This window comes from Numida meleagris, chromosome 2, assembly GCF_002078875.1.
Source record: "Numida meleagris isolate 19003 breed g44 Domestic line chromosome 2, NumMel1.0, whole genome shotgun sequence".
In the NCBI taxonomy this organism is placed as follows: Eukaryota; Metazoa; Chordata; class Aves; order Galliformes; family Numididae; genus Numida; species Numida meleagris.
In genome coordinates this window covers 126,024,279-126,052,052 of record NC_034410.1, presented here as the reverse complement: position 1 = coordinate 126,052,052, position 27,774 = coordinate 126,024,279, and the positions used below count along the sequence as shown (strand labels likewise).

The following is a 27,774-nucleotide window of genomic DNA, read 5'->3' as shown; positions in this document are numbered from 1 at the left end:
TTTGGCTCATACTGTTGGAACAGGAGCCTGTTCATAGAAGGGGCCTCTCCACCTATTCACTCCTCATAAAAACAAACTACCGCGCAAAACAACTTTAATTACTTTTACGACGTTTGGCTTCAAGGGCACTCCATCATTTTCTATACCCAACATATTATTCAGTGTTCCCAGGAACAGTGAGAACTGGAATGAAGGAGTACATACTGTTCATAATTAAACCTTATCACAACTTACTCCTGCAAGTTCTTTTGTCTGGATTTAAAATGAACCCTGGGTGGCATCTACAGTAATAGGAGTCCTCGGTGTTAACACATTCATGTTGGCAACCTTGATTATCCACAACACAGTAGTCTACAACTGAAAAAGAACAAGAACAACATCTGTAATTAGAAAAACAAAATTAGAACTATTATACATAGAGATTACAGTACTAGTTACACACAGTAGCTTCAGGAGAAGGAAAAGCTGACATAATTTTTGTCCCGAAGAGCCTTTCTGCAAAAAGCAGTGCACTTTAAATTAAATTTCATATGAGTCCCAGATTATTTCTCCTACTTTCTGAACATTTATCAACTCTGTCAGGAACCTTCTCACTGTGTTTTCTCAAATCTGGAAACCATGCCTCATTCATTAACTCCGTCCAGATCTTCATACTGTAGACCAGCAAGTAGCAGAATTTATTTTATTTAGTTTTGTCTTCTGTCTCTCCAGATCCAGCCCTGGAATTGCTCTGATTTTCTTTAATTCCTTCCTAGTTGTATTAGTTATCAAGACCTGTCCCAGTAGCCTGAATATATAGAATACTGATAGCAATACCTTCTACCTTCAGAATATATACCTATTAAATCAGGTGCAGCTACGAAGCCTGAGAGCTTTAGCTGATTTCCACTGCTATTTTGTTTATATAACGCCTTTTGTAGGATAGAAATAAAACACTGTTAGTCTAGTCACATATTTTGTAAGTCTGGTCATCTATTACACAAATCCATATTTGCAAGATAGGTTGCCAAAAGGGTATTAATGTAATACTTTAGAGTTTACTCAGACTTCATTTGAAAGCGCTAAGGAAGTAAAATTAATTTTGTTCTTTTACTTCTTTACAGGTTAAGCTGTTTCTTTACACAGAAAGCCCTTGAAGAAATCAAAGAAAAGTCACAAAGCAGGTGCCCTGCCCCCCAAAAGCTGCCAGGCCCACATTAGGCAAGTTTACTTGATTCCTTCCACAGAAGGCAGTAATGCATCCAACTTCACACAGATGTTTAATGAGACAGTTTCCCCATCTTTGCCAACTGAGTAATATTTTTTATTACTCTATACTCTATACTGCTGACCCTCCCAAACTGCTTATAAGAGTGACGAGTTTGTTTTAATTAAATCAATTTTTTTTCTCTCTAATAGTCCTCCCTTTGCAAACAATGCACACTCAGGTGCGCTAAGATATTAGTTAAGGTCATCTAGTCAGGAAAGTAAATAACCTAGATAGTTACCTTGGAAGAGCTTCTTTTAAGCCTTTGGAATACTTGTGCTGAATCAAGCCAAATTAGATTTCTTACTGGCTAATGTGTAAACATTTTCCTGGCAACTACATTCCTGTTTCCACACCGAATAGCTTCATGTAAAAATGTATTTGCTGCATATCTATTTCAAGGATCTAACGTGTCATATAATTAGTCAGCTTTTCTCTTACATTCATTCTAACCAAGTGCACATTTTCAAGTGTTTTAGGAGACACATTAGCAAATAAGTAAGCCAAAGAATACATAATTTTTTTCTATATATCATCATCCCTAAGAAATAGCCCATATAAATCACCTCCTCCTCTGCATTTAAACTTTAGTGAACATGCAATTCTACCACAATACCTGTAACTGCCCAACTAATGATTATGAAGTTGAGAGGCAACTAAATAGGTCAACAAGTCTTAGAATCCTTTATGAGCAACATATTAACTGTGTGCAGTTGCTAATGTACTTCAAGTACAAAAGGTGTGGAAAAAAAAAACAAAAAAACCAACACAACTTGAAATAAATAATTCATACAAAGTACTGATTTTTCCAAGCTTGCTTTGTTCCACGTATATTCATTCTGGGAGCCTCCTACTTGCAAAAGTAGGTTTGTTGGCCTCTAACAATAATGAGCACAGCAATTTAAATAAAGCCTTTCTACTGACACAATTAGAAAGTCACAATATTCTCCTGACAGTTGCTTTTGGAGATAGGTATTTATCTTTCCACTCCCTCCTCAAGCCCTTATTCCATGCAGGCTTATCCTTGCATAGTGGCATTAGTAATCTGCCTGCAACTTAATTTCACTTTCAGCTTCACATTTCATTTTGGTAGTACTTGCTTAGAAGTGAAACTTGTCAAAAGCCTGTCAATCAGCAAGTTGCCAGTGGACTTACATCTTCCAGAAAAAATTGGGAAGAATTATAAATTTGCATTTCATATACTGAAGCACTGTAACCCTACTGTAAATATACAAAATCTATATAAGACCAAAGCAGAGTGATCTTTTCCTCATTTTTGTTGTTTTATTATTTTCATATTTCTGTACTGTCATGATATTGAAACCAGAATGTAAACACTTAATGTTAACCATGACTATTTCAATATCATCTTTTTCTAAAAGAATGACTTAATGGCATTTTGCACAAGCGAGCAATGAATCCAGCTGTCATCTCCCCAGGTTTGTTCCACCATGTTTTTCTTGCTTAGAAGTAGTTACTAAGTGGTGAGAGCCATCTTTCACTTCCAGTTACCAGTTCCACACTCTGGCTGCTCATGTTGTCCTCACTGATCTGCAGGCAGCACAAATCACCCTTCTCTGGTATTGCTGTTTTACTACTAATGTTTATATAGGTTTCTCAGGCTTAAGAGAATGAAATAAGTTAGAGAAAAGGGTAGAATAAAGCCTATTAAGAAATGGTAACGTTAAGTAAAAGCAGAGAAGAATGAAAAGTAAAGTGGGGAGGGAGGAGACTAATAGAAGACCAATTAACACCTAGAAACAAGCCAAAAAATGCAGCAGTGCCAGGACTGCTGACAGGTGCCAGCAGCCAAATCACTGACAGGTGAAGAAAGCCCAAATTCAACAGCTGCAGCAGTATCATAGACAGTCCACCAGTGCCAGGAAAGACAGCAACACCAAGAGATGGAGAGAGTGAGACTAGGACTGAGAAGACTGCCTGCTCAGCAGCATAATGGAGAAAGAAGGGCTCATCACCACCATACTTGAACTGACAGGATTTCGATCATATAAAAGACAGTTAACCTGAAAAGCTGTTTAAAAAGGCAGATGATGGTGCTCTCCTGGACATAATTACTATGGAAAATAGTGTTTAATCTATACATTTTTCATAAACTGTGTGTTCCTAACACTCAGACTACTTGCTTGTCGATTCAGTGGTCACTTTAAATGGATGCGTTGTAAACTCCTGTTGTGAGATTTTATTTCATTATTGCCATCAAGGTAACTGGCTGACAGCTTTGTCAATAAAACAATTAACATTGCCTTTGGTCCTTAACTAGGGAAATTAGCCCCTCAGAAAAGAGGAAGAAAACAAAATAGTAATAACAGCTGATGACACGAAGTATGAATATGAATATGAACTACGGATACAAGAACCTGCCAAGAGAAGTCATGAATATTCTGTTTCAGATTACATTTACATCAATGGCAGAGAAATGTCTGACCTTTACACAGGTGAAGGGCATGAGGATTAGCTACGGTTAGTGGATGAACTGGATGTAGAAATGTAGGACGTAACATCTAACAGGCCTTCTTGTCTAAACATCCATAGTTAGCTGCATTTTCAAAACATTTCAATTTCAGAAAGCAGGTACTTAAAATGATACATGAGTGCTCAAATTATGCTGAGGTTAAATTATGTGAAGACATGTAAACACTCGTACATTGAGACAGTGACACCACAAGTAAGGGAAGGTTTTCAGGGGATAAGTATAGAGTTGATTTTCTCATGTCATCCCAAGTTTCATGTTATTCTAAATCTGAAAAAACTTCAAAACCTCATTTTTGTGTCCCACATGAACATACGAGCAGAATGTTCAATTTCATAAATAAATTCTATTTTGCACCTCAAAATAGGATTATTCTGCAAGAGAATCATTCTGTGAAGGTACTAGGAGAGAGACTGTATTACATTAGAGTTCTTAAAAAACCCTCAAGAAAGTGTAAACTGTTGGAGGCTGTTTTTCCTGGTAATTTGTAGTGGCTTGTGGCAAGACTTGGGCCAGGCTTGGATTTACTTCCATGGAAATTCAGCATGTGTTTGAAATTCAGCATGAATTTAAGTGCTTGCCTGAAGAGAATGCCTAACAAATAAAGCATTTTTCTTTAAAGACTCTCTAGATTATTATGTATGAGAGTCTGTGTGTGTGTGAGTGCGAGTGCGTGAGTGTTTGATTCTAGAAGTTACTATTTTCCTGAAATGTATGGGCTGAAATGTTTATGAGAAGAGTGATAGCCTAAAGAAATAGAACATCTTAAAAATATTTACTGTGTATTAATGGGGAAGGAGTAAGAAGTGAGATACATGTATGGTAATAATGTTTTCCTTCAAAAGTTATATTTTTATTAGTTGTAAGTGATATTGTATATCATGTCAGTACACTGTTGGTCACCTGTATGGGTATACAATAAAACGTTAGGTACGTAGTTTCAAGACAGTAGTGTTACTTGCTGTGTGAAATTATAAGCAAAGGCCTAAAAACATGCCAATATATATTTTTCCATATTTACCACTCATGTGAGAGAAGAGAACTTCCCATCAGTTTTAAGTCTAAACTGGTCACTGCTTTACATTTAACTTCCCTTTGGTCTGTGTCAAGAGATAAACACAAATTGCTAAACACTCACCAACACAATTCTTTCCGTCTGCATCAAGCTCATACCCTTCATAACACTGACAGACATAAGACCCAGGTGTGTTCACACAAATCTGCTCACAGTTATGCTTCTCCACAGCACAAAGGTCTTGAGCTACAAGAGAGAATGGCACAAATATGAAGTTGTTTGACTTTCTATATTGCACAGGTTGACTATAGATTGAAAATAAACTTCAGGAAGCTATGAAGAGCTCTTTAGAATTGAGCTCATTGTAACACGGAACATGCCAATATTCCGTCAAATAGAGAAGCTCTTACACCAGTGAGAACTACTCAAAGCTGAGGAGCTCATTCCTTCCACTGAAGGCAACGACAATTACTGGGCCACTGATACTTAGTAGATTTGCTTGAGAGTACGTTTCTCCAGGCTTACTTCATTTTTATTGAAAAGTCATTTTTGTATTTGTGGCTTTTTTTTTTTTCCCTTTTGTGTTCAACCTCCCTAATAAGCGATGAGGATGGAAAAGGAAAGAAAATGAAAATGAAGCACCAAAAGATTCATCAGTATTTCACTTCTGGGTTCTTTCCGTTTCACGCAAAATACAGTTACAAGTTACTCCTCCCAAGCAACAAGTCTCATTAGAAAAATTACCACAGCAAAAGAGGTCAGTTCAGTTCCTGGTGTAATGATGCACATTTGTCCTTTAAAATAGACTAAATAGAGTAGCTTTCTGAGAATCCCAAGTTTCTACAGTGAAATCCCTGGACGGCAGAGTACTTTGTGTTGCTCAGGATCAGGCCTGGAAACTACTCAACACATAATTATAATTTACAGCTACAAAAAAAGCATCTGGAATATGTTTAAGGAAACTAGCCAAACAAATACTAATTTTATTTTATAGCTCTCTGCTTCATATTATGTGGCATGATGAACAGCATAAACAGTAATTTGAATGTCTTGTTCCAATATAAGCATCCAAAAATAAGTAATTTTTTTCAGTCATATATGCTCTTTTGTACTATTCTGCGTATTAACATAAGATTTAAGCGTAACTATAAAAGAAGGAAAGAGATTAAACTAAACAAGCAGTGCAACGAGCATAGAACAGCCAATATCTGACATAGCCACTCTTCTCTAGAAAAGTTAGATCAGAGTTGGTAAAAGGAGCAACAGGAGGTTTTCATCCCTGCATGAATGCAAAACCACCTCAATGATTTCTACCTTTTACATGAATGCAAAACCATCTAAATGACACAAATGCAAGAATATTTTATGTTGAACAAAGGAACATTTTTTTCCTGATTTTGTTCTGGAAGATAGATGTGTTGAACTTTTTTTTTTCCTTTCATGTGGAATGCAACAAATCACAAATATAGCAATTTTTTTTCCTTCCACGCAGTACTGAAATGCATGAGGTAACAAAACTACCATCCACTCAAAGAGGAACGCCCTTTTCTAGCCTGGAGCAAAGTTGTTAATTCACTGCTGATTTAAGCCATTTGGTTAAGGGCTTTAAAGAACTGAACAGTGACACATAAAAAAGGGCTCCAAAAATTGAAAAGAATACATATTTATGTACATACAGTTCATTTTTTATTCATTGTTTAATTTAATAAGTATTAAAATATACATGTGAGGAAACTATTCATGAATGAGCTAACAAGTACAACCAAAACTTAGATAAATACATCTGTTTTATGTTGATCATGTACTGCACTAAACATCAATATAGTGTAGATTTATTTTACTTAGAGGTCAAGTGAAGAACATGTTGTCCTGTGCACTGGTGAAAAAATAAGAAACATATGAAAGTAATGAACATGGTCACAGATTTTGGGTTCTTCTATTGCTACTCTTCACACTCCCTCGAGAAATAAGCTGTCCAGTTTGTCCTGCTTTGGTCCCCTTTGCTCATGAATTCTGTTACTTCTCTGAGCTTTTATCCTGTTTTAATTAATATAAACTATTTATATAGTTTATAATCTAATCTTAGATTTTGAATGCAATTGCTAAAACTAGCTTATAGTTCGGTAATGTAGAAAAATAGGCTACAAACACATGGAATGACTCGCATCCCTTTTATATTTAGCAAACTCAGATCCACTATCATCTGGTTGATGATCAAAACAAGCATATAGTCAAGCACATCGTGTGCGATAGGTAAATACGGAAGATTGTGTCATAACAAGAAATTTTAAATAAGAAAAGTAAAGCAGTGAGATTTGAAAAGTTGTATAGAAGCAACACATTGAGAGCTACTATGCATGGGTCATCAGAAGGAAAACTCCACACAATTCCAAAACTCTCTTGGAAATTAATCCGTAATTTGCAGCAGTGCAGTCACTATAAGATGAACTACTGGCTAATAAAAACAATGAAAATATAACACAATACAACAGAAGACACAATAAACTATTTTTTCATACTTGCAATTAAAATTTTCTCTATTTTTTACCCTTAGTTGAAATTTGTTTTCCAGTTTTGCCAGTATTATTATCCAAATTCAGTTGTCCAAACTGATGTTGGAGGTGAGGACAGAAAAAAATGTGTAAGAAGAAATCTTAAAAAAAAGGAGAGATTTTGTATTTTAAGTAAATTCCAGAATGTTGAAAGAAAAATAATTCTTCCTTCATTTTTTTTTTTTTGTACAAGAAAATCTAGAGCACAAAGGGAGTTTAAAACAAAGGTTTAAAGGACACATAACTTTTACATGAGAAGCATTTTAAAAGGGGAAAAGTGGAAAGAAGAAGTTAGGGAATATTAGTGAAATATGCCTGCATAGTTGGAGCCTCCATTTGGGATTCCAACCACTCATTTTTGGAAGCACGAATGCATGGTAGTATAGAGAACAGGCTCTATAAAAACTGTTGTCACTGTTCTCATCTTGGCTCAGCTGCTAAACCAAGCAATAATTAGAAAATATTTCAGATTACATTTAATGTTTTTTGCTTCTTCTTAAGGAAACAAAAGCCTGAATAAACATAGAAATAAATGTTCAATAAATTGTTGAAACTTAACACTAAACACAATTCAGACAGCTGTGTATGACAAATATCTACACTTGATAAGGGATGCTGGTGAGAAGGGAAAAGAAAACAGTGATTCTTCAAACTAGCTCATCCTGTGGCTCAACACCACAGTAGGTAAACAATTCAAAAGCAGTTTCCTCCTATAATCCAAAGGATCTGAACATTTCTCCATACACCAGCAAAAATCACCACACAATTCCAGTGCTGACATCCTCTTGTCCCCATCTCTAGTTGCTGAGGCTCTGACTAAAACCGTGTCCCACTGCAGATGTCAGAACTCTAATACTCAAGCTGCAGAGTCCTCTCAGATACTGACATATTCCCATTGTTTCAGTCATCATAAAGGAGACAAAGAACCCTTTAATCCCAAACTATTCAGTTAAGATGTTGAGCATACAAGGGCAGGATGTGAGCCTGCATCATTCCCCTCATTACAAAATTACATATTGTGAGGGGGACATCCTTTCCCTCACCGTGATGGTTGTCTTTTATTCAAAAGACATTTTTCAAAATAATTCTTCCGACTAAAATCAGTTTGGCAAATTTGGTTTGAACCCATGGAGTTTTGTGGGGTAAGGAACTGCATTTTTAGCAAGCGTATTTTTCACAAGTAATAAAAAAGATTACCTCACAATTAATTTAAAATAATTGTGGATAGAGAAATGAATTTGGCATACCTTTCTCACGTAGTCTGCTGTTAATCACAATGAAGCAAGACAAAATGGACAAAAGAAATACTGCTTACAAAGATCATAATTAAACTGAAAGACAGTTGTTACTATGAACTGTATAGTTAAAGCCAATTACTTAAAAGAAAACAATATTTTAATAGAAGAAATGAGAGCACAAGAGATACTTTTGAAACTCTTTTCTGAAAGATTGTAAGGTTATACTTCAAGCAGAGGTTAGGAAGAGTTTTCCAGAATGGCACATTATGTCCCAGTTTTCTAGTATGAGGTTTATTGTGCCTTTCTGTGCCACTTAGGAACAGCAACCAGTAGGTTACCATCGAGACAGGTTACTAAAGTAGTTGGGATCATTTAATATGAGATGATGAAACAGTTCTTTCTTTGAGTGTTGTTTCATTCTTGAACTTACTACATCAATAAAATTCAAATGCAACTTTATGTAGTTACGGTGCACTAGTGCAGAGTCACATAAAATAATTAGCTTAATGTATTTCACAAAGGCTTACAAGAACTTCATGAAAAAAAAAAAACAAGAAATACAACTTCACTTTTTTAGACTCTTTGTGATTATCATTAATCATGCAATGAGTTCAGTTCTTCTTTATGAACCCAACTCAAACCGCAGATGTGAAATGCTTTTAAGGGGTACAAGAAAGAATAGTTAAGAAAGATAACATACTGCTGCAAGTCTTCTGGTCAGCGTTCAGGATGTAACCTTGTTTACATCTGCATACATAGGAGCCAGGGGTATTTATGCAGAAATGATCACAGCGATGCTCAGCTATGCTGCACATATGGGGCACTGAAAGAAAAAATAAGAGGTTATTAATCACTGGGCTTGCTTATTCGTTGTCATAACTCAATAATAAATGGTTTAATACACTTTACTGAAGTCATTTTTAAAAAGTGAATTAAATGCCAACCGTCAAGACAAAAATGGAAGCTTAAGCCTACATTCGAGTGTAAAAAAAAATCCTTACCAAACATAATTATATTTTTATTCCTAATAAAAATAGGAATTTATATATTATCTGTCTGGTTGACATTGGTGACATCCTTTTGGACATGAAATTACTTGTGGAAGAGAGATACAAACAACAACAAAAAATTACAACAGAGCATCTCGAAACACTAATTACTTGTTGGTTCCATGAAAACAATGAAACAGGCACCACATTCAAAATTAGAAAATAAGTGTAATTTAATTCCAAATTGTTCTAGAGAACATTTAATTTCCTGAACGAAGTACCCCACAGCACAACACTAAAAAAGAACGACTGGAAAAAAAAAAGATGAAGAATCTTGCTTGCCAATTTATTAATTTTGAGGAATGTTTGGCAAGATATGACCACAGTGAAGTCAAGCATCTCCAAAACTCAATAAGAGGAAGTTGAGCTGAGCTACACTCCAGAGTGTAACTGTTCCTGAGCCTATTTTTTTTAATCTGTTCACATTTTATGTCTGTAACAGCAAGTAGTAAAATGCAACAGACTGTGAGAGGAAGAAAAAAAAAGTGGATCTATTCTGCCAAATTCACTACTTAGCTATTTTTTTCCATATCAGATTTTCTGTGGGGAATTAATAAATCTCATTGACTTTTTTCTTCCACTAGAGCATTGCTGGTATGTCATTCCTATAATAAACAGGTGAATTGTTCTCAGAGAACAATGTGTGGAAAATAATCTGCTTTTCTCAAAAACAATTAGAGATCGATACGCTCATTATGCTGCTAGGTTGGCAAATATCAAAATTTATGGAATAGATATTCGACAGTAATTGTCTAGCAGCCACAATAAAAGCCTAATAAATAACTTCACATGTCGTATGTGTGGAACTTTTGTGAAAAAAAAAAATAATCGTCTTGAGATACGTACTCTTTACTGAGTCTTTGGAACAGTTACCAGAGTTATGCATTCATTGCTAATACACAAACCACCACAATTCCCAAATCTCTTAATCAGCCTTTTTGAACTCATTTTCTGCCATAATGAAACATCTCAAGTACTTTTATCTGTGTGAATGCATAACTGCTGGTATGTCTGGTCTCTTCATCCTTCTGCCTTTCTAAAAGTAAAGTTCATGAACTCTGATACTTTCTAAAGGGAAGTTTTATCCTGGCTATATTTCGCTAGTTTTCAACATCAGGTACAGTTTATTATGACCAAAGAGGCACTTAAAATATGACGGATTAAAAATGTAATAATTTCAACAGTTTATGTATCAGAAGATCTCACCATATTCCTCCATAATATTCCTCCGTAATATTCCTCCAAAAACAGTCAGACCTCCAGTATCAAATCATGTAAGGTTGTAAAATAAGAGTACTCAAAAATGGAAGGGGAGGGGGAAAAAATGCATCCCCTGCAACTGAGTTCCTTCTGAGAATGTATTGCTGCTACTTGTTATCAACGTCAGATATCACATAATTATTTTTTTTTCTGCAAGGTGTCTCTGCTGCACCCATTTAAAAAGCAGGGTGGCTCTGGGCGTCAGTCAGACTTCTGTGGTGAAAGAGGCTGTTGTATGTACAACTTCTGCATGATTTGTTGTAGGAGCTGTTTGGTGGACAAAGCCAGGGACTGAAATAGTAGAAAGGACTGTATGGTTTTGGAATTTGAATGTGAATTAGATTTTACCCCCACATTTGTCACAAGTTCCCTGTTTGACTTTGGACAAGATAATAATACCAGTATCTTCAGCACCACATCAACCTTCTTACGCTGTGTTTTCAGCTATAAATACTTGCAACTGGATTTGCAAGAATGCAGGGCTCTTAGCTGCAAGTGATGGGTGTAGAGTTGAGGCAGATATATTCCATCATGCTAAAAATGCTAACTGCTCCAGCAAATCAGACCATTGAGTGCCCTCAATCAAAGTTTTAAAGTTAGTGGACAATGCTGACAGTTTTAGCCCTGATTCTGTTTTTGTTCCTCAAGTATAAAACGAGGATGACACCACTATCTATGTTAGGAGAATAATAAATAATAATAATAATAAATATCTATGTTAGGAGAATTGCTTCTGACTGCTCCAGCCCAACTTCTTTGTCTTTCTCACTCTTCTTTTATTCACTCTCCACCTCCTTTCCTGGATTCTGTCTCCAATTCTGTGTACTTTCTGAATTTTCATCCTCTCTCACTCCTCATGCTTCTGATTTCCTATGATATTGCTTCCTTTTACTTCACCTTGCTGACTGGCAATAGAAAGAGGTCCATGGGGTCCCCTGGCCTCAACTGTTGTTTCTGGCACCACTGAATCTTTAGAAGCCAGATGCAGCAACCACAGGGAAAGCCCACTCAGTTTAAATGGATTCTTCTGAGAATTTAGTTGCTAAGAACCGGGGAATCCCTGCTATTCATGGGGTAACAGTGGCTATTTCGGTTTACTTTTATTTTGTCCACAGAGCTTTATCACTCGGAAAAATTCTTCTCTTACCTTCATAGGAACCATGAATACATAGATATAAGGATAGTCCAAATACAAGGATAACTGAAGAGTCCAGATCTTTTCCTAAGGCATGAAGCCTAGCAGATCATGACTAGAGGGGTGCCTTGAACTGCTCCAGGAAAGAACCAAGGCGTCCAAGGTACAGTGAATCTCTCTGGGATCACACTGGCGACAACTTCTAAAAGCTAACCACATTTCCTGGGAGGAGCCTAGGTGTTCCAGGGAGCAGGGGTTATGAGATGCCTAGATCTTCTCTTGACGGCAAGTTGAATCTAGTCAGCAGTGTGCCCTAGCAGCCTAAATGGCCTACCGAATCCAGGGGTGCGCCAGCCAAGCACTGCCAGCGGGTGAGGGGAGGGCTTGTCCCACTTTGCCCTGCGCTGTGTGGCCTCACCTCGAGCACTGGGTGGGGGTTTGGGCACCAAGATACAAGAATAACATAAAACCAATAGACAGCATCCACAGGAGGGCAGTGAAGATGGAGAAGGGTCTGGAGGGCAAGACATACAAGGAGCACGGATGCCCCTGTGTTTGTGCAGCCCAGAGCAGAGGAGCTGAGGGGAGGCCTCATGGCGGCTGCAGCTCCTCACAGGGAGCGGAGGGGCAGCGCTGAGCTCTGCTCTCTGTGAGAGCGACAGGGCCCGAGGGGACGGCATGGAGCTGTGTCAGGGGAGGGTCAGGTTAGTTGATAGGAAAAGGTTCTTCACTAGAGGGTGGTAGATACTGCAACAGGCTCCCCAGGGCAGTGAGGACAGCCCCACGCTGCCGGAGTTCAAGAAGCGTCTGGACAATCCTCTCCTCTAAGACATAAGTTTGAATTCTGGGTGGGGCTGTGTGGAGCAAGGAGATGGACTTCACGATCCTTATGGATTCCTTCCAAGTTGAGATATTCTATGATTCTACAAAATTCAGCAAGCTGAACACTGCTTCACAGCCCATACTCAAGAAAACATAACAGATCCTATCTGACACACAGTTCTTTAAGTTGAAATCCATTGAATGCTGGCACCTTAAATTCTTTGTTGAACTTGGCTTGGGTTTGTAAGTGGTTGTTTTGGATCTCACCTTCAGTTCTTGAAACAGCAAATGTTGTGGAGGCATTCCCTTAAAAAGGGAAGCAGCAGCAATCCTTGTGACCTCCATACTCCTCCATCTGCAGGGTGAATGGTTTTATTGAGGATCATGTCTATTTGGATTAAAGGTGAACTACAAAACTTTAATACATTTACCGGGCACTGCTTAGTCAGAAAAAAAGGAGTAAGTAGTACTTGCACTGGATTTGTTTCTAAAATGCTATTAAAAATCCAATAACATTGAATTTTATATCATTTGCTATCTGTTCCATTTAAGCTCTCAGTCCATGCTTATTTTACTTTTTTTTTTTTGTTTTTTAAATATACCTTACGCCAGCTAATAATATGGCAAGTTAAAAACAGGAAAAAATCTATTATCTGATGATTGTCTGTGATGGTATCTTGTGCTGATGCAGTTCAGCTGGAGCTCTGTTGCTCTTTGAAACAATTTTGGAAAAGACCAAGTAAGGAAAATTTTCCAGACTACCCTGACAATAAGCCTCAGTTCTTTCCTGGCAAAACCATCCCTAGAGATGATCGAGCATTCGATATCATCATGCATTCATTTTCTGGACTCTGCTGGAAATGCTTTCATGCCAAATCTGTATGAGGATCCTTCAAACCTATCTCAGGAAAAACTAAAATTATATTAAGTACCCAGATTGGAATAAAATGAGTTATGCATGACACTGTATTTGTAAAGGGTAATTTTCTATCTGGGAATTACAGATGGAAGTGATTTCACTATTGTAAATCAATACCTATTAAAATATTATTTACTTTATGGTATGAATGAAAATCATGGTAAAGGCTTTTCCTAACTTTTTATATTTAAAGTGGATAGAATACAAATGCTACCGTATATTTGTATACTTGTGTCTCTCTTCCAGTCACAAGGCATTCTAAGAGATAATTGTTTGCATTTAATTAATACAAATTTGGATGAGGAATACCATGAACCCCACAGAATCTTTTTAATAACAAATAACCAACAATTTTTATCAGTCTGAAGTGACAGTACTAACAGAAATCAATTTCAAAATCAATAGATGAAACAACTTATCTAAAATAGCAATGAATAGGAAAGTCATGGTATGTGTGTTTGTCTGCCTGCTTACTATCACTAGGAATTATATTTTACAGCACTGAGCAGTAGAATTAGCTTTTCCCCATATGTATGATTGTTCTGAATACTGCCTGGTTAGTTTCCCTTTTTTTCAGTGTACATATTCTAACAGATTAGGTTCCATATTAAACAACATAAAAATTACTGACATTGCATGCCTTTTCTTTTTTTTCCTGTGTTTTACTTTCTTCCATGCATTCAAACCAATATATAAAAACCTTACCACAAAGTTTAGTCTGGAAGACAGAGGTCAGTGTTTCAATCTGACTGAAATTAGCAACCAGAAAGATGTGCTCTTCATGTGGCTCACTCCCAATGGACTTGAGTGTGTTCATATCCACTCTTCCCACTCCAATGGCAAAAATCAGAATTCCAGAGTTGCGAGCTTTAGCAGCAATTTCTGCCACTGGATCCTGCGGTCTCCCATCTGTCACTATCATGATAATGCGAGGCACATTTTGGTTCAGAGGTCGAGCTCCTTCTGACTCTGAAAATGCGATGTTCACAGCATACTGGATAGCCAGTCCCGTCATGGTGCCGGTCGCCAGGTGCATCATTCTCCTCACCGCTCTCTCAATCTCCTGCTTCCTCCTAAATGTCTTCAGAGAGAACTCATGTTTGACAGTGCTGCCATACTGAATCAGGCCTACTCGAGTGGCATCTGGACTGATGTCCAGGAACTGCAAGATCGTTAAAATGAACTCCTTCACTTTTTCAAAGTCATAAGGACGTACGCTGCGAGAGCTGTCAATGATGAAGACAAGGTCCAGACGTTTGTTGTTACAAGTATTTTCTAGAAGACAAAATGAAAACAAAAATACAAGAATTTTTAAATGCAGATCAGATTACTTTGACCTGAAGTGTCAAAAATTGTCCCTCTCTACTCTGTCCTTGTGAGGCCTCATCTGGAGTACTGAGCACAGGTCTGGGGCCCCCAGCACAGGAAAGGTACAGAATTTTTCAAGAGGGCCCAGAGGAGGGCCACAAAGATGATCATGGGGCTGGAGCACCTCTCCTATGAAGACAGGCTGAGAGAGGTGGGCTCATACAGTCTGGAGAACAGAAGGCTACGAGGAGACATCGTGATAGCCTTACAGTATTTAAAGAGAAATTATAAACAGGAAGGAAATCAACTTTTTACACAGGTAGATAGTAATAGGACAAGGGGAAATGGTTTTAAAGGAGGGAAGATTTAGATTAGATGTCAGGGGGAAGTTTTTCACTGAGAGGATGGTGAGGTGCTGAAATAGGTTGCCCAGAAACGTTGGGGATGCCCCGTGCATGGAGGTGTTCAAGACCAGGTGGGGTTCTGGGCAACCTGATCCAGTAGTTGATCTAGCAGTTGGCAACCTGCGGCAGAGGGATTGGAACCTGATGATCCTTGAGGTATCTTCCAACCCAAGCCATTCTATAAGTCTGTGAAAGATGCTAAGTAAACACCGTGCCAAGAGTTGGACAAATACAGGAAAAACAGGAAATGCTAGAATTAATGCTACTTGGCTAATCTGAATTTGGTCTCTGGTTAATGAGAGTATCTGCCTGTTACATGATCAGCAGATTAGTTTTTTATGAGATCAGTGCTCAGAATGGGCACTGTTGAGATTCTGAACTCATACCCCACATGTGATGGAAATCCTCTCAGAATTACATGGCTATTACTTCAGTGGGCTGCACCTTAATGCTTTTTGTTGTGGGGCCTACAAATTCAGAAATCCTAATCAGATAACACTCTGATGACATTAGGTAGTATTAGTCCTTCATTACAAACAAGGAAACAGTCACAGAGAAATACAGGTCAAAAGTATCTGGTAATTGGAGTGAATGAGATACGAAGGAACTGATTTTTCATGGAACTTGGCATGAAAGAGCACTTTGCATGTACAAAGTACAGCTCTCAATGACGTCAACTGCAGCTGTGAGTGCTCAGCACTTCTGCAAATCATACCCCATGATTTCAAACACATAATTAATGGCCATCTGGGAAAACTCGAGTCTATTGGACTAGCTCAGCATCACACAAATTCTGGGGCTGCATCAGAGATAAAATCCACTTTTCTACAATGGCGTTCAATTCGGAAAAAAAGACCGCCCATACACTTCCTGTCATTTTCTGTTTCAATCATCAACAAGGCCTTTTTTTTTTTCCAAGAGCCACAGAGATACCACAGAGTATGGCTGTATCTGAAAACTGCATAGACAGGCAGACCAAGCTGCCATGGCTAACAACAATCATGGCTGCCTTCTGAGCTTGCTACAAGCTTTTGGAAGCCCTAGATACACTAACTGGCTCCTGCTCAGCATCCAATGCAGATACACGCAAGTTGCATCATGAGGATGGATAAGGATTGACCATTCACTGGCTTTTCCTGCAGAGAAAGCCAGCACATGGTAGGCTTGAAGCAAGCAGGGGGATGTGAGCTCTGAGCCTTGCCACAGAAGGCTGTGTATGGTAAAAGTTTAAAAGGAATCTGAAGGACTTAATGGGATGCTGTTGATGAGAAATCAACTGAGGTTTAATAGAACAATTAAAGGTAGTAAGAATCCTCATCAAACTAGAGTAGCAACCTCCTCTCATTAAAGTAACTCTAACCAGAAATCTCCCTTTCTGTACAACCCAATTTAGTTCCCAGAGCACTCTTAGCCAACTTGTGCATTAAATAAGGCAATTGCCCTGTGGAAAAAAAGCAGTTGTTTGATTGTATAATTAAAGGTCATGTCATACAGCACAAGTACAAGTGGGCCAATCAAAGACTCGATTGGAACAACATCTGTCTGCAGACAAGCCTTTACATGAGCTCGCTTGTGACTGCTGATGAATGCTAACCATGTATTCCTGCCAAGGCAAGGGGTGAGAAAGATGCCTATTTTTCACTTGCTAACTCAGAAGCCTCTTTCATAGATTACCGAGAACATTTGTGGGCATAGAATAAAAATGCTCTTTGCTGACAATAAAAATGGCCGCTTGGATTTATTCATATGCAGTCTACAGTATGGCTTTATTCATAAGCGTAGGAATATGCTCAAGTTGCTTATTCTTTCAAAATCAGAGGATGTTGAGCGCAAGCCAAACTGAGCAGAATAAAACTCCAGTTTTAATGGGATACAGATATCCTGACATGCTGTCTTCCATCTTACGATGTCAATTTCGTATCTGAGTATTAATTACTCTTACTAATATTCCAGCACAGTTATAATATAAACACTAAAATAAGATTTAAGGGAGCAGGAAGGGTGAAAAAGTTAATTACAGAAAGAAGGCTGTCTATGAAGGGAAATAGAGGAGGGAGAAGGGTAAAATCACTGTTATTTTACTTCCCATAAAAATGAAAGCCTTCCTGTTGAATACTTTTGAATTTCAGGGAGGATTTTTTATTTCAATATATAGATTTGGATCCCAGTCTGAGGAGACTCAGCTCCTTAATTTGAAGTGGCACATGAAAAAGGGAGGGAAAAAATCTGGATAGCATTTTTGTACAGTACTACAAGAAATAAAGCCCATTTTGCTAAATTACTTATGCAGAAGAATATAGTAAGTGGGTTGCTCTGAAAGTAATGCCTCCTATTTAGTCCCATGGAAACTACAACAGGTGCAAACAGCATAATAAGACTATTTAATACAGCAAAGTCTCAGCTACAAACACTATTTTTCAACATAGCCACCACCATTAGCCTATTCGTGCAGATGAGCTGATCAAGACAAACTTCATTTAGTAGTGTGACAGCTGTACATGGCCATCCAGAACACGGCTTGTCTTTCACATTGCTGTCACCACTGCTGAAATTCACCACCCACCGCCTCACTGTGCCCACATCAACTTCTTGATCTTCTCAATAAATGTTCATCAAATGGCAATAAATGTCAATGAGTGCAATTTTTTTTCTGCAAAGAGGAATTCAATCACCTTTACTTCACATACACTTCCACATCAGATGCCATTCTGTCAGACTGCCCCTCTGCTGACATTTGTCACACAGCAACAACATGTAACAGAATACTGACGGGAAGGTTCAATCTCTACTGCAATACGATCAACATCTGCCTCTGATACTGTGGGCCAACACAATAAAATAGGAGGTATTACTTTCGGAGCATCCCTTGTATATTTCTGAACTACTTTCACTAGAAAAATCCTGCCTATAGAAATGTGAAACATTTCAAAATAAAAAAAAAATCTTTAAAGTCACAGTCTTCTTCTAGGGATTTTTAATAACCTTGTAATTATTAATTGTGATTCAGATGACCCAGGTTCATAAAACTCAGTGTAAATCTTTCACCAAGCAAAACTCCAGCTGGGTGGTACTTTAAGGAGTGGCAATCAGTAATGGCTAACAGAGATGAACACTAACTCCCTCAGACAAACTTTCCATGCTACCTTTTAAGAAGTTCCACAGATTTGCACTTGCCCTGTAAACTATAACCTCTTCCTCCTACCAGCTTTTATGTTTAAACAAAACTTTTTCACAACTTTGGCAAATGTCCTCAAGTCCCAATGAAATTCCTTTCCACTCTTCTTATGAGAAGTGACACATTCATTGAAAAGAGCTACTCATCCAGAAACTGACAAAGTTAGCACAGATTTTGAGTTGACAATGCAGAAGTTAAAAAAAAACCCTAGAAGTGTGAATTATATTATCCAAAACTCCAAGGCTTTTGGAAAGACAAGGGCAGCAAACTAAAGGTCAGGTCAAGAGTAAATGTGTTCTCCTCCACTCAATATACAGTTTATCTAGAAATGAGTTACTGTCATGTCACCTCTGCAAAATGAACAATGGTTCTCCCTTAATTAATCCAGCTGGGATCCACTCCAGCGTGAGGGAGTATTCCTGGGCATAAGAACTGAATCTTCTATGCTGTTGAAAGATTAGAATGGTTCCTGGTATTGTTTGGCCTAGGAGAATTAACATTTTTTCAAATAACACTCAGGCATGATATGGGAATAAGCATGAGCCAGGGTCCCATCCTAACAGGCCATATGGATACAAGCACTCTGCAAGGTTAGGATCTATCAGTCAATAGTATCGGTGCAGGCTGTGTTATCCCACTGGTCTCAGTGCCAGAGAGCAGACTATGACACATGCTAAGCTGTACTCACAGCATTAAATTCACTTTCTCACTAAAGCAGTGGCCACATCCCTGCTGGGAATAAACCCCAGTCCCCCGTAACCTTTGCATCACGCACAGGGACTGTTTGGGGAGTGCTGATCAACATGGGCCAGAGTCTGCTCTAGCAACTGAACAACAACAGAGGAATCCCAATGCCCAAGAATGTCCTCTGGCACTGTTTCATTCATCAGCATCCTCAAACATTTCCATTTTGGGACATTCAAGCTGAACATATTCAAAGGCCCCAAGTTTCAGATGCTGATTTTTCAAAGTTTTTTGCAGGCCAACTCTCTTGAAAAGTTTGTTGAGAATGGAGTTATTTATTTCCTATTGCTGTCCTATAGATCTGTGATGCTTTAATGTATTTTATAATATGGATAGAACTTATTTGATAATGTGGACCTTTATACTAACAAATGAGACAGATAACTGTCAAAGACAGCTAATGCTGCATGAAAAGCAAAAAGAGGTTAGCTCCATTTGGTAAACACTACAGCAACTTTAAGATATTTAGACAATAAAAAAACTAATTTATAACACGTAAATACTAGTTCCATGAAGACTTTTGCTATAAACTAAGACAACTTAAGCAAAAAAAAGGAAAGATGAGATCAGTTAAGAAAAAATGAGATCATAGAAAAATTATTGCCTAAGTAGGCAATGCATTAATGACAATTTGAAGACTCGGTATATTGTATCTACATCACTGTGGAGTGAGGTAAGAAATACAAAAATTACACCGCATGTGAGACTGCCAGCAATAACACCACATTTATTTTTAGACTTTTATCTTTGTCTGAGTAACAGAACAAAGGTCTTCACTTCAATAAAAGAGGAGATAACTATTCTCCCAGCTAGCATATTATAAAACTTCTTTGTACATTTCACTTCTTTGTCATTTTATTATTTCATTTTCCTCTCAGCCTTGCTTGCACTTCTTTTCTTCACAACTTTATTCTTTATAAACTTTGGTATGACTCTTAGCAAATTTGTTGTAAACTTAAGAACTTGTTGGTATTGAATATTCTTAAAATTCCAGAATTCTGGTTATACGTGGCTAAACATCCAGCCAGAAAGATTGGGTTTGACAGGTGACTCAGATATTTCCAAAAGCTTTCTCAGTTCAACAAGAAGGTTTGACCTTCTTGCTGTACAATCATATATGTAAACAATACTCAAATTTGCAATTCATTCATAAATATATCAAGAGCAAAGCACTCTGATGGGAAGAAAGACATATGTACATATTACCTACATATACCTTCTAAGAAACCGCAGTAGCTTCATTTACAAGGTCCAGGCATGAAGTACACAGCAGTAAACATTGTTCCTGTTTGGAAAACACATTTTGTGGCTGTTGCCAGGAATAGATGAAAAATACCAATAATTCCAAACACTTCCTGGCTCTGGTGAGATTTTTTTTGCAAGTAACTTCCACACTTTGCTTTGTGGTAGGTTTCAGATACGATCTTACCTACCTCCTGAAGTTGGTGTTAGGAACTGCTGAGTACCCTCTCATCTGGCACACGTATGTCCTGAACTTGGTTGTTCAGGTGACTCCACTTCTTTCCAGCTGTGGAATAGACCGTGAGTCCAAGACCTGCTCTCATACTCCCTGGCCCCATTCTTGCTCTGAGCTGTTTCCCAAACTCACAAGCCTCTGGCACTAGCCCAAAGATTCATTATGAGTTTGGCAATTCACCCACTCCTCCTTACAAATTTCTTCATCTGGGAACATTCTCCAGATACAACGCAGCCTCTAGACATCTCTTTATTGACTCTGACAAAATCTTTTTTGAACTTCTAGAATTTCTGGGAGAACTGTACAGCAGTAGGCTCTTATCCACAAATTTCCATTTCTCCTACATGCAAGTGCTCCATTATTCATCACATGAGGAGGTGCCTTACCTTGCTCACTATTTCTATTACTTCCCTGTCGCCTTTTCCAAAATAACAAAGTCATTATTACTATAAAGTTTCATCTAATCCCAGGGTCCCAAAGTGACTCCTAATACTTCTCCATTTCTTTACTGAGACTGGTGTTGTCTCTGGTATGAAGCCAGTGTTGCTGGGATGCTCTCAACTTTCAACTTTCTCAGTTCTTCTTGCACATTTCATCTGTTCTGAGACAGAAACTGTTGGTTCCCTGCTTTCATAGTCAGGAGGACTGAGGATTGGGGGGGGTTGCTTTCTCTTGCAGGCAGGGGAACACCAGGACAGAAAGATGAAGCATTCTCTTTCTCCTTGAATATGTGAAACTTCTATCTTGCCTCAGACACTGAGGGACACAGAAGTTATTAGGGCAAGAACAGCTAGAAAAAGTAAATAAGCCGCTAGCAGGAGTGTAGAAAATGGAATGAAACAAAGTGACCAAAGAGTTTGTACTCTTTTCCTTTCAGGACACTAGCATAATGTTTTAAAAACTCCTATCCGTACTTTTTTTTAAAGCCGTCCGTGTCTTTGTTTATAGGGAAAGCTGTTAGCAACCTCAACATTACTCACTGATCAGCTGACTTGAAACCACATATTTCTATCCATTGGTAACAGTTTAAGTACTATACTCCTTCCTAGAATAGTTTCAGAAACAGCACCGTGGGTCACTGCCATACACCATCTCCCGCTGCCCCCAAAAATGCATGGGACATCATACCCGCTGGCAAACCATAGTTCTATCAGTTCAGCAGTACTTACGTAAGTAGAAAATCTTCAGATTTCAAAGCAATCTAAAAAGCATGTCTGTTTACCTAATACTGTCCGATGATCCACTCACCCCTATAAAATGAATTGTCCCTTACGTTATGAAAATGCTGTTTCCAAGATTTTCCACGTAATCTTGCATATTTGCTTTTTTTAATGGTTAAGCTGATATGCTTACGATGTAGCCAAAAACACCATACTTCTGAACATTCTGTGTTTATGTTCTTTTTTCGGCCTAATCTTCCTTCAAGATAAAATACTCAGGGGAAGCTTTGGTTTTGAGCTCTCTGAGAATACACATACAAAATGGAGCTTGTAATTTTACTTAGCATGTGTCAAGACACGTTAGTTTTTCACACAGAAGTGGCAATTCACAGTAACTTGTGGGGGTTGTAACAAACAATTTCAGAAACACAAAGCATTTGCAGTTTGGTACATGACTCAGTTTTTTTCTGGAGCAACAGATATTCTTTTCTCCATGTGGAAAACTTATACATCACTTTAAAAAACAAAGGAAAAGGAAAAAAGAGGGAAAAAAGAGCATAAGAAAATGAAACAAAAAAAAGAGAGAAGGGAGGAAGAAGGAGAAAGGCAAAAGGAAGAAAGAGAAAGAAAAGACAGTAACATAAAGGCTTTGTTACAGGAAATAATTATACAGAGGAAATACTTATACATTACACTCATGCAATACCAAAGTTATGCACAAATAGAAAATTCCTTGTACTGCTAGAAATATGATACCATATATAACATTAATTACTGAATTGCACTTTAAGTGGCTGAAATGTGAATGCTATTTTGATGCAAGACTTGAAAATTAATAATGAAATCTAAATACAACAGTTGGCAAGCATAACAGTGTTATGTGGCTAGAAATTGCTAATCCGAATAAAACCCCAAACTTTCCGATCCCTGTAACAGCTGGCTGCATATGAGTGTCTTCAGAATAGGACACAAATCCCTGAAGTCTGTCGCTGTCCCACAAGTCTCACAAGCTGGGCCTGTTTAAGGGGTAACAGCTTCCGCAGGGAACAGCTGACTGGGCAGGGATCCGGCCTCCACTCACATCTTGCTTCTCATCCTCCAGGTCCCCTACTAAGAGGAGGCACAGCCTTAGTACCAGTTACATTACCGAGCCTCAGAGCTACAGAGAAAGGGTCTTTTACCTCCAACCAAACCCAGAAGCCTAAGAGGGTGGGGGAATCTGGGCAAGTGCCACTCCTGCTAGTGCTTCAGACCCAGCCAGGTACGTTAAGGACACCAGCTATTGCAGGGAAGAGGTTGACAGCTGAGATATTAAGATAAAAGCTGAAGCTTGAAGCCTTGGCATAAAGGACATGAGAGACCTCTCAGCTATCACTGCCGGAAAGCAAAGCACGCAATTGCCAATACTCCACTATGACACAATGACTGCACCTGAACATCTCAGAGGGAAGAAACTGGTGATTTCACAGACTGTAAAATGCTTCGCTCTCTCTTTCCAAATATAATATATCTATATTTATATGGCAATTTTATGTTTTGATTAGTGAGAGTCTAAACTTATAAGAATTTGATTACCTTGTAACCTTATAAAAGTTTGGTTAACTCTTAATTAGAAAAGGATTTCAGTTATATTTTAACTAAATATGTGATAATTCAAAAGATGCAATTTGCAACTGCTTCCGGCCTTTACCTACTGCCTGAAATAGCTTTAATCTCCTCAAATATAACACCAGCATATCATGTCAAAAACATGATGCAGTTGTCATGACACTATTCTGACTTCAACTGCAATGCAGACTTCAGTTGCAATGACTCTACTTGATGTCTGTGAGGATAAAAAAAAAAAAACTTGGAAGAACTGCAGTTATGAAGAAATAACATGAACACACGCTGAGGCTGTAAATAAGATTCCTACAGCAGCTGTCATGTGGTTCAGAAGCCCACATTAGCAGGATTTAGAGATCTCTGGACAGCCCTTAGAGTATAAATGTACAATGAACTCAATCAAAACTAAACAAATCTTTTCTGCACTGCACAGAAGCATTACAGACTGCACTCACTTTCATCATATATTTTCCCTTCTTATTTGTGGCTAAAATTTAAACCTGTAAGGTTAACCTGACAATGCTCTAGAGCCCTAAAGCTACATACACACAAGCTTAAGAACTCGGTTGGATATAAGGATGCTTGGAATAATTTTTACAGACTGTAGCAGTGATTCATAAATTTAGAGAGCACTGTGTAATTCATTACTTCCCTTCGTATCATTACTGAAACCACATACACACAACCAAAAGATAAATCATTATATATTTTGCTGCAAAATGTAATTCAACATAGAGACACTTGAGCTCAGCAGCAGTTTCTACTGAACAGGGGCCAAGTACATTTCCCTCCTGGCCTCCTTTCCCCTCCCTTTCAGTTTTTTTGCAGTATCAGTAAATCTCTTGTAGTTTCTTTCTTCTAGTACCATATAGGAATGCTTCCTGGATTAGCTTTATCACTCACTCATGTAATAATTTTCAAAAACCGGTAGGTGCATGTTTTAGGTGTAAATTCCTAAAGATCAGATAGAATGTAATTGCTTAGAATATTATTCCGTAACTTATTAAATTATTCCCATGCGTCCACTTCAGAGCTCTCCAAAGAAACATGTCCATGTGACATGAAATATATGATCAGTTTAAAGTTTACAAGATCAGAGTTCACAAAAAAAACCCCACACTTGTGGGTTCTGCACAGTTTCGAAGTTTTTTGAAGCTTTGCCTTCTTTTACAATAAATGCCTAAAATGTGGTAGGAACATCTCGGTGCCTCCCTCCAACCCTCTCCATCCTCCCCTAATACACAACATCAAGCATATCTTGCAAGGACTGGGCATTTGTCACTTCTGAACACACAACCTGCTGAAAGATGCTGTGGCCAGCTGCTGTGGCCCAGAAATCACAGAATGGTAACCACCACTCTGGGCAAGTGATACAGATCTTGGTCAATCAGTCCATGTAAGTGCAGAGGTCCATCTCAGTTACACCTGAAGGAAATGCAATAGACAGCATTTTATATTCAAAAACATGTAGCCAAGTGTATTTACATTACTGCTTTTCTTCAGTATCCAAAAGCAAAGCTAAGCTGGCAAACTGTGCTTTCACTGATCTGTGTGTAATCTAACAAAGCAGCTGCACTCAGCAGGAACAACAATTTCGTCAGACAGCTCAGTAAAAACTCTTCAGAGCTCTAACAAAACCCTTGAAAGAGAAGATTCTAAAGCAAAAAGATTAATTTCCTTTAAGGTACCAGGATAAGCCAAAATATCCAATACTCAGGATCAAATTACTGATGAGAGGAAAGAGAACACAAATTTTAGTTTATGTATCGCTTGAGAGGGGATTGCCCTCTGCTTCAGGAAAGACAGATTCCATGGGCCACCCCTTCTCTTTCTGTTATTTCACAAGGACGTGCAGGACCACGGAAACGATCCTTTAAAACACAAATACCTTGCATTAAAATACTGATCTGCATCAACTTAATACACATTCTGTGAATACAAGAAATACACATATATTTTCTAACCCTAAACCAATTACACTTATTCTAGAGCTAACACGCTGCAAGGAAGATTTAAGACAATATCAACAAAGTAAATTCAATCAGCACAGTTGACAAGTTTTAAATACGCAGGGGTTTGCTTCAGGATTTAAAGAAAGGAGTGAAAAGTCAAACCTATCCAAAGCAGATTGGCTTTCAAAGGCCACACTGAGTGTTCCAAATGCTTTATGTCCAATTGATGCCTAAACAAGATATCAAATTTTAATGGAAATCACTAGCTACGGTAATAATTTTGAACAATGATAACCAATGTTAAGATCTAGAAAAATGAGAACCATACACACTGAGGTTTAGCAGAAAGACGATAAGAAAAACACAGAAAAGACATAGCTCAATTCTTCTGAAAGTTTCCTTAAAACGTAACCTATTAGCCCTAACAAGATAATTAAGTAGTCTACGAAGTATAAGTGTACGGCTGCCAAAAGTCAAATTGATCTCAGTTTTGCTTGATCCCAAAGGACTAGTACACATATTTGGACAATCCCACAGGACTTTTAGTCTGTTCCATTTTGCTTATTTATATCCCAAGTCTCCCGCAGCAAGGACTTTTACTTCTGTACATAGCCACTACCCATACTCTACCAATAAATACCTGCCATAGCATTATACTTCAGTTTTAAAAACTGTTAAAATAAAACCGAATAAAATTATTTTGATGCTACTTAATACTCACATGGCATAATCCCGCATTTTAGTCCTAAAAACACAGAGAGCTCCACCCAACAAAAAAATCCCAAACTCCTGAACTTTTATTGCTTTTCCATGTATCTGTTGGTTCTTTGCAGCTACATTGCTCATTTTTGCCTGCTAACCAAGTCTTTCCACAACTGCAGCAATTGCCATTGCCACTACTATTTACTATATGCATGTTACGCAGAATGGTATGGCTTTTAATCCCTGCTAAATTACTTGAAGTCTGGAGTGATTTTATTGAGTGATGTCACTGAGATCATGATTTGGCCCCGTTCTTTCTCATGTCGTTTAAAGAACGCTGCAGCTTTCGAGCACAGTGGCACGCATTTTACACATTCTGTTCTTTGCAGAGAGGCACGTTTTGACTTTGCCACTGTTTATATGCAACTGCTGAATTTGAAGCAGGTGACCTAATTTACTGTAACAGAATGCAATGCCCAAGAGTCTGATTCCAAACTGCCACGTACTTTTATGAGCTGGACCAGAGACTGTCCCAAGTCTCTTGCATCATTTAGTGTCTAGAAACAGTTCTTTCAGCAAGATCTGCCAGAACTGTTTGCATCCTGCATATGCCAAACTGAACAGGGATCCACAATTTTGTAGGGACCACAAAATTACTTGACTTTTAAAAGAAGAAAGAAGTAATTTAATCTATGCATTTTGATTTAATATCAAGAGCTAGTTCTTTCCATTCTTTTCCACAATTCAAAATATGAAAAAGGGACTATAAAAGTAATCTTATAAAATCAGGGAAAAAAATAAAGGAAGTTGAGAAACATTATACTTTTCATTTTCTCCACACAGCACCTTACTATTGCATTCATTTTCTTGGGAAATAGGTGATTCATTTCTTAAAATAATAAGTTAACTTAGGATATTTGCTGAAGACTCTGAAAGTTTCAGGAAGGGCTGCCATTTAATCTCGTTTTTGAGTTTAGGATCCTAGAAAGATCTTGCTGAATAAGGTGCGAATGGAGGTGTTTCTCTTGCTGTTCCACATCCGTGCCTTCTGATGGGCTACGTCTCCAGAGCTGTGCTTTTCAGCACCCAGTTGCAGAACTCCAAGTGTCTCAAGACCACATCAACTAGTTCTGAGACAGTAAGAAACCTGTTGTCATTTGGCTTAAATTCGTTCTACAGGAATTGAAAACCTCTGGGTTTAAGTTAAGTCATGCCAAATTGTGAATGGTACTTTACATAACTTCACACGTTTAAAGGATCACATTTTGTCTGAAGAAGAGTTTAACTCTGGCAAAACCTACTGCTCTCCTCCCTGTCACACGTTCTTCCATGTTCTGCCATTGTTTCTTCTTTCTTCCCAGGACATTTCACATTCCTGATGTTCACCTAGGTTAGGTGACAGGCATAAGGAGGCAGACCACTTAACATCTCCTGGCTGGAGAGAGATATTTAGTGAGATCTACTACTAACATGCATCATGAAGCCCTAATGATGGCCCTTGTCTGAAGTTAACTCCATGC

The 27,774-nt window shown here is 38.1% G+C and overlaps 1 protein-coding gene across 8 annotated transcripts in view; it reads right to left on the bottom strand.

Moving 5' to 3' along the window:
• Positions 1-27,774, bottom strand: part of MATN2 (matrilin 2) — a 75,873-nt gene that overhangs the window by 34,540 nt on the left and 13,559 nt on the right. For 7 of the 8 annotated variants that reach the window (XM_021386993.1, XM_021386992.1, XM_021386995.1 and 4 more), the window contains exons 3-6: positions 14,433-15,002; positions 9,243-9,365; positions 4,876-4,998; positions 235-357 (exon numbers count right to left, since the gene is read on the bottom strand). In XM_021386993.1, the coding sequence (XP_021242668.1) occupies positions 235-357; positions 4,876-4,998; positions 9,243-9,365; positions 14,433-15,002 (939 nt within the window). Of the gene's footprint in view, positions 1-234; positions 358-4,875; positions 4,999-9,242; positions 9,366-13,075; positions 13,164-14,432; positions 15,003-27,774 lie in introns of those variants that run through there. The other variant, XM_021386997.1, reaches the window with a different exon arrangement.